The following is a 7,036-nucleotide window of genomic DNA, read 5'->3' on the forward strand; positions in this document are numbered from 1 at the left end:
CATTCACTGCAGAGGATCCACTGGTGAGCAAATGACAGAATGCCAAATTTCTCCAAATATGTTCCCATGAAGAAACTCATCTACTTCTTGAATTGCCTGAGGTTGTGTAAATTTCAGCAACTTCTCATTTTGAGTGAACTATTCCTTTTGTAACCATCCAAAGAAGCTAAATTAAATAAAGGAAAATAAAAGGATATAGTTATTTAGAAATATAGCCTACATACAAAACGATGCACCTGTTGTTAACGAAACAAACGAGCATTCTTTGAGATGTGCAAGCATATTTTGTAAAAGTGTCTGTCCACGTGCCAGCAGCTCGGTCACCTGTCAGCAGTGAATGAATAGACGCTTCGCCGTGACGTACTGCACAGCTGATCTGGCACCGAGAGGATATCTGCGCGCAGGATATAATTAAACGCTTCTAGCTTCAGCAGTGCGGGAATAAGGTAAGAGACCAGGGAAATACGTTTGATCTTACTGGACATGGTACTGATGAACTGTGCTCTGTATAATATGTTTTAGACCGCTAAACGCCTGTGTGAGGTCTACTAGCGTCATTCATGAGCATTGCTCTCAGGATTCACTAGACATGGCTACTAGCGTACGATGTGCATCCTTCATATGATCCGACTCTGACCGAGTGGATAAGACCATTATAAGGAATATACAGAATACACACGCGTTTTGGCTTGAACGACCTCCATAACATTTACAAACGAGAGAGAAGATATGCCGCGGTGACTAGACGTCATTGAACGACCTCAGTTCATGCTGGGTAATGTTGCGTTATTATAGTTTAGACTGAAAAACAATGAGATTATTGGTCAATTTAGCTGGGCAGGACAGTCGTCGCAGTGTCGGGCACCCCATCACGGGACCCCGGATGAAATAAGCCTCTATAATGGACCACAGAGCGACCATTTGCTGCGCTGTCTGTCAACCTAAAAGCCACCGAAGTCAGCGACAAAGGCCTTGAGGGACTCGATATCCAGACTGTTTAACCAACATAGCCGTAATTTGTTTAGCATTTGCTTACATCGAACCATTTCAATACAGTATTTTGAATAAACCAGGAGCGACCAATCCAAAACCGGCAGCGCAACGTGAGCTTATTAAATTTTCCTACGGTGGTGGAGATTCATTGCAGTGAGTCGAATCTTTTGAATCAATTCATTCGCAAATGATTCCTTAAAGGGATAGTTCACCCAAAAATTTAAATTCTGTATAATTTACTCCTCCTCGTGTCTTTAAAAGACTTTCTTACTTTTGCAGAGTGAAGAATGTTGGTTACCAAACTTTTGATTGACATTGATTTACCATTTTCTCAAATTGTTGTCGATGTTACACCAGGGGTGTCCAAACTCGGTCCTGGAGGGCCAGTGTCCTGTAGAGTTTAGCTCCAACTTGCCTCAACACACCTGCCTGGAAGTGTCTAGTATAGCTAAGACCATGATTAGCTGGTTCAGGTGTGTTTAATTAGGGTCGGAGCTTAACTCTGCAGGACATCGGCCCTCCAGGACTGAGTTTTGACACCCCTGTGTTACACAGAAGAAAGTGTCATACAGGTTTGAAACGACATGGGAGTGAGTAAATTATGACACAGTCATAGTATAGTCTGGGTATAGTTTCTTGTATAAAGAACCAGTTTATATTTTGAAAAATTAATATTATAAATGTGTGAAAAATATAATTTAGACAATATTTAGTTCCTGTTACATTATTACGTATATCTATCCATTATAATACTGTTATAGTACTGCAGTTATTATTTATTTATGCATGTATTTATATATTTAAATCTAGTTTTTATCCATTTTTATTTGTTTTAATTGTTTTGGTCTAACCTTCTTTCATTTGGTCTAATTTGATTTAATAGTAGTATAAAATATTATTTTAATAATAATAATATACAGTACAGTAAAGATTATTTTTGAAAAAAATACAAGAAAAAATCGTATACAAGAAAAAAAAGGGTGGTTATTGAGAATGTTAGATTCATTTAGCCTAAGCAAACCGGTTCGCTCAAACGATTTGATTTAATAAATAGTTCACTCAAATGTTTATATTTTGAAAAACTGATATTATAAATGTGTGTAAAATATTATTTGGAAAATATTGTTTCTGTTATTGTATTATTATGGCATATGGTTTTCTACCATGTTATAGTACTGCATTTTATGCATGTATTTACTTATTTAAATCTAGTTTGTATTTTGATCTAACCTTCTTTCACCAAACATTAACACTTCTTGTGGCACCTGAAATCCCTGCGTAAGTGACTGAATTCGTTATAACATATTATTTTCACTATTTATACCATATTAAGAGTGAAATATCGGCAGAAGTAGTAAAAGCAGTATGCCATTTCGAAGAATTGGTCCTATAGAAGATTCGTTCAAACGAACCGATTCGTCTAGACCAAAATAAGCTCCCAGGCCTTACGTCACAAACCACTCACAACACATAATAGCACGTGCAGACAAGCCGGGGTGTTGTTTCTGTCCGCTTCCAAAACACACGGTTGCTATAGCGGGCTGAGTCAGACTCAGGCGGGACATCACATCGGCTTCAGTTCCTTCAACAGAGACCGAATGACTTCTTCCGAGTCGTATAATACCGCCACTTAAGATGTGTTTACCCTGCAGGTGCGAAGATGAAGCGAACATGATCAGTGCCGATGGCCCCTCCACCAAGTGCGAGGGGAACAGGAGGAGGCAATCGCCAGAAACGCTGCACCTTATGTTCGCCGTGTCCGTTTGGCTGGTGACAGGCACTACTATGTCCAGCCTCAACAAATGGATATTCGCCGTGTACAACTTCAGATACCCGCTGCTTCTGTCAGCCCTCCACATGCTGACGGCGATCGTGGTGGACTACGGACTGATCAAGTGCAGGATGATCCAGCATAAAGGCGTCGGCGAGCAGGATTTATCCACCAGCGCCAAATGCAAAATATTCCTGCTGAGTTTGACATTCTGTGCCAGTATCGCGTTTGGCAACGTGGGACTCAATTATGTGCAGCTGTCGTTCGCGCAGATGATCTACACCACAACGCCGCTGTTCACGCTGGCCATTTCCACGCTGATTCTCGGAAAGCAGCACCACTTCCTGAAGTACACCGCGATGATGCCCATCTGCCTCGGGGCGTCGTTCAGCATCATGGGCGAGGTCCAGTTCGACCAGACCGGCTGCCTGTTTGTGATCGCCGCCACTATGTTAAGAGGCGTAAAAACCATTCAACAAAGTAAGTTTTTTTTTTTATCATTCATAATGCTATAGCTACAACCAGGGTACAACACAATAATAATATACAGTAAATAAAATAAAAAATGCAAGAAAAATAATATAAAGAGGAAAAGTGTGCTTCAATAAAGCTTCGAGAATGATTGATTCATAAAAGCGAACCGATTTGTTCGAACGATTCGATTTAATGAATGGTTAACTCAAATGTGTTAAAACAATACAATAGCTACTTATATATATATATATATATATTTAGATAAATGTTATGACGTTTTCTATTTAGTTATATAGAGTCAGGGTTTTCACCTTAATTTTAACTGTCCATGTCAAGGTAATGGATAGATTCATGCAAACTTCTATAGTGACATTTGTCTCATGTTCAGCTTTAAAATAGCCTATTTAACTGCATATAAACAGCTTTTTGGAAGATAACATAAATCCATATGCAGTGAACAAGGAATAAAAGTGGAAAAGTCATAATTTATGTCATAAAAATGAATAGGGCAGAGTAATGTGTGGAACCCTTCAGATTCCCAAACAAGTCAAGTGATTCATAACGCCTTTCGAATCGTTTTGAACGAATCACCCAAATGAATCGGTTCACAAGAACGATGACTAGTGCTCTTTCCCATAATGCGCAGTGGAACAGCAGAGCGTTTCCCTGATCGGTTTGACAATAAAACCTGTGTTAATTTTTTTTTTTACAAAAGGTATTTGAAGCTGTATCTAACTAAATCATCATTCAAAAAGCCACCGGCTGTATTATAGACATATGAGAAATATTCTTAACCAAATAGCACAGCCTATTTTTGTCTCTCTATTCAGCTAGTTCACATTCTCCTGTCATTATTTATGTAACTTCCTAGTGTGTGTCTGAGTCAGAGAGGAGAACATCCCATCCTGTTCCAGACACTCGTCTGCTGCTGTTGTTGTTGTTTTAACCCGATTTCCCAAGTAGCAAATGACCTCACAGAAACGGACAGGGATTGGATACTTGACTATTTTTGCTTTCTTAAAATGAGAGTCAGCTGAGCGCCATTAGTTTAAGTGATCTCCTCCCTAGAGTAATTATGTAGGTGTCTGGCCCTGAGAACATAAAGGAGTGAGACCGGACTGAGGGCAAGAATACGGTTTACTGGCAGAACCTGTTTTGTACACATTTAGTCTTTTTATGACTACATATCTCGTCACATCTGCAGTCGTGTATGCTGATGTTATTCAATGCTGTGTGTCAAAGAAAATTCTTAGTCACTGTAGAATTACATAACCTACAGTTTGCATGCAAGCTAAATGAGCAGTGCCTTGTTGTTAACAAAGTCAGTGTTGTTTGTTATTCTCTACAACTAAAGCTATGATGGGTCAATATTAGCAAACCGAGAAGGAACCAAGTGCATGTCATTGAGGCTAAATTTAATTATTTTTATTTTATTACTACTAATAATACTACTATACCTAATAATAATAATAATTACATATATATTTTTTTTAATGAAGGCAAATAAATAGTCTTTATCAGGGTGTGATTATAACAATTTTATTATTTTTGTAAACCAGGGGGTGTAATAGTGAACATTAATTTAGATGGATATAATTAAATATATAATTAAAATATAGCCTTGGTCAGGGAGCAAGAGTTTTTTTTATTATTATTTAATTAGTAAAAAACAAAAAAAAACGGGAGATATTTGAACGAAAATGTGATTATTGAAAATTTAATGTAGAAGTTTAGACAATGTAGAAATAATATAATTATATTATGAATTATACTTTATCAATATAATAAATATAATTATTATAATATAAAATGTGGTAAAAATCCAGACGATATGTTTAAACTGAATTAACTACATTACATAGATGTTTAATAATGAATTAATTGATTGTAAAGTTATTTATACAAGTTACAGGCCCCATGAGGTATTAGGTTGTCAAGAATTTTGAACATATTTCAGCCATCCATTCCGACAAATTTGTATTGAATTGTAAAGAATGACAGAGCATTGACTAAAGATATCTTTGCCTCATTTTGCCAAATTATAACATATTAGTTTGATTACTCGCCACTCCAGTCAGAAAGCATTTAGATATATATATATATATATATATATATATATATATATATATATATATATATTCTAAATATTTTGTAATTAATTTACTCACCCACTTTGCATTCTTGGTCCAGGAGAGATACTCCATGTGGTTTATCTAATCATCTGTTGGTTTTATGTTTCAGTGGTCTATTTTAGTTGTGACCGTTGCATCACAGAGGTTAAGGTTGTTTACTATATGCGTCACACCATATCTTAGCATGTGCTTTGGTAAATGAAAATCCAGATGGCCAAAAATGTGTGTCAGTGCTGAGCAACTATATATAGAGGTATAATAGCTAAACTGACACACTCTTTCCTTTTTGTATAATTATCAGGCATCTTGCTCCAGGAGGAGAAGATCAACTCTGTCTTCCTACTGTATCTGATGTCCATCCCCAGCTTCTGCATCCTGGCCATAGCCGCCCTGGTTCTGGAGAACTGGGCCGCACTGCAGTCCCCTTTCCAGTATGACCACCACCTCTGGGGTTTCATCTTGCTCAGCTGTCTGGGCTCAGTGCTTTACAACCTGGCCAGCTGCTGTGTCATCACCCTGACCTCCGCTGTCACGCTGCACATCCTGGGCAACCTGAACGTGGTGGGGAACCTGCTGCTCTCCCAGCTGCTGTTTGGGCATGAGCTGACGGCTCTTAGCTGTGCTGGAGCTGCGCTCACCCTCTCAGGCATGATCATCTACCAGAACTCGGAGTTCATCGTAGCTTACGTCGACGCACGGAGAGCCCGGACACCAACCGGTGGCAGTGGAGAGGACGGGGTTTGTGTTAAGGAGAATGATTCGAGCATATCAAAGACTCCAGAACCTTGTTCAGAAGAAGACTCATCTGCAGAAGCAGCTCAAGAACCTAACGAGAGGACAGATAATCAGGTTCATGAGAAAATAGACTGAAGAGACTTAAAGGCTGTGTTCCAAAACCTAGTGAGCTGCAGTGCTGCTGTCTATAGCTAAACTCCTGACTTTTCTTGCATGGAGTACAAGGAAAGTGAAAAGTGGTCATGGCTCTCTTTGGTCCACAACCACTTTTATTAGATGGAAAAGAGAAGCTTGGGCCAGAGTTATTATAGTTAACTAAAACTTAACTAAAACAACAAAACATGTTCATTGAAATAAATATGAACTAAAGTTAAAAAAAAGTTTTTAAAATGAAAATTATTATAAGTATATAATAATAAAGTCGCATTTAAAAAATAAATAAATAAATAAAAATTATGAAAAAACAACAAAATTACTAAAAGCCTTGTGGGCAGCATGCCGATATATAGCGCCGTTGCGCTACGGGCATCCCGAGTTCAAATCCCGACTCGAGGACCTTTCCTGATCCCGCCTACCCTCTCTCTCCCACTTCACTTCCTGTTTACAATACTGTCCTATCCTAATAATAGGCAAAAATGCCAAAAATGAATCTTAAAAAAAAATTACAATGGAAAATATAAAAATAAAAACTTTAACTAACAGAAAACGACCCTCATAACTAAGTAACAATCTGGAATGCTTTATAGGGAGCAATTTTGTTTATACAAATAGCACTCCTGACGCCAAGTTCACAAGAAATTCACCTCGCAAGTGATTTTAAAGCCCAAAGTATACTTTGCTTTTGACTTGAATGCTAGAATTTGCTTACAGCCGAACAAATTTTTTTTATATTGAACGTGTGACATGTGGCCAAAATTTTGTCCTTGTCCAA

General features: G+C 38.0%; 1 protein-coding gene across 2 annotated transcripts; it reads left to right on the forward strand.

The window, feature by feature from the left end:
• The first annotated feature begins 341 nt into the window (after nt 1-341).
• LOC306865488 (solute carrier family 35 member E4-like) lies at nt 342-6,758 on the forward strand. 2 transcript variants are annotated; one of them, XM_079410107.1, is made up of 3 exons: nt 342-446; nt 2,646-3,244; nt 5,672-6,758. In XM_079410107.1, exons 2-3 carry the CDS (start codon nt 2,665-2,667, stop codon nt 6,238-6,240), a joined length of 1,149 nt encoding a protein of 382 aa, XP_079266233.1. In that variant the 5' UTR covers nt 342-446; nt 2,646-2,664; the 3' UTR covers nt 6,241-6,758. The 2 variants fall into 2 exon arrangements, with proteins under 2 accessions (XP_079266233.1, XP_079266234.1); XM_079410108.1 differs by lacking the exon at nt 342-446 and having other exon boundaries at nt 2,453-3,244.
• Nucleotides 6,759-7,036: the final 278 nt, after the last annotated feature.

This window comes from Barbus barbus, assembly GCF_936440315.1.
Source record: "Barbus barbus genome assembly, chromosome: 47".
NCBI classification, from domain to species: Eukaryota; Metazoa; Chordata; class Actinopteri; order Cypriniformes; family Cyprinidae; genus Barbus; species Barbus barbus.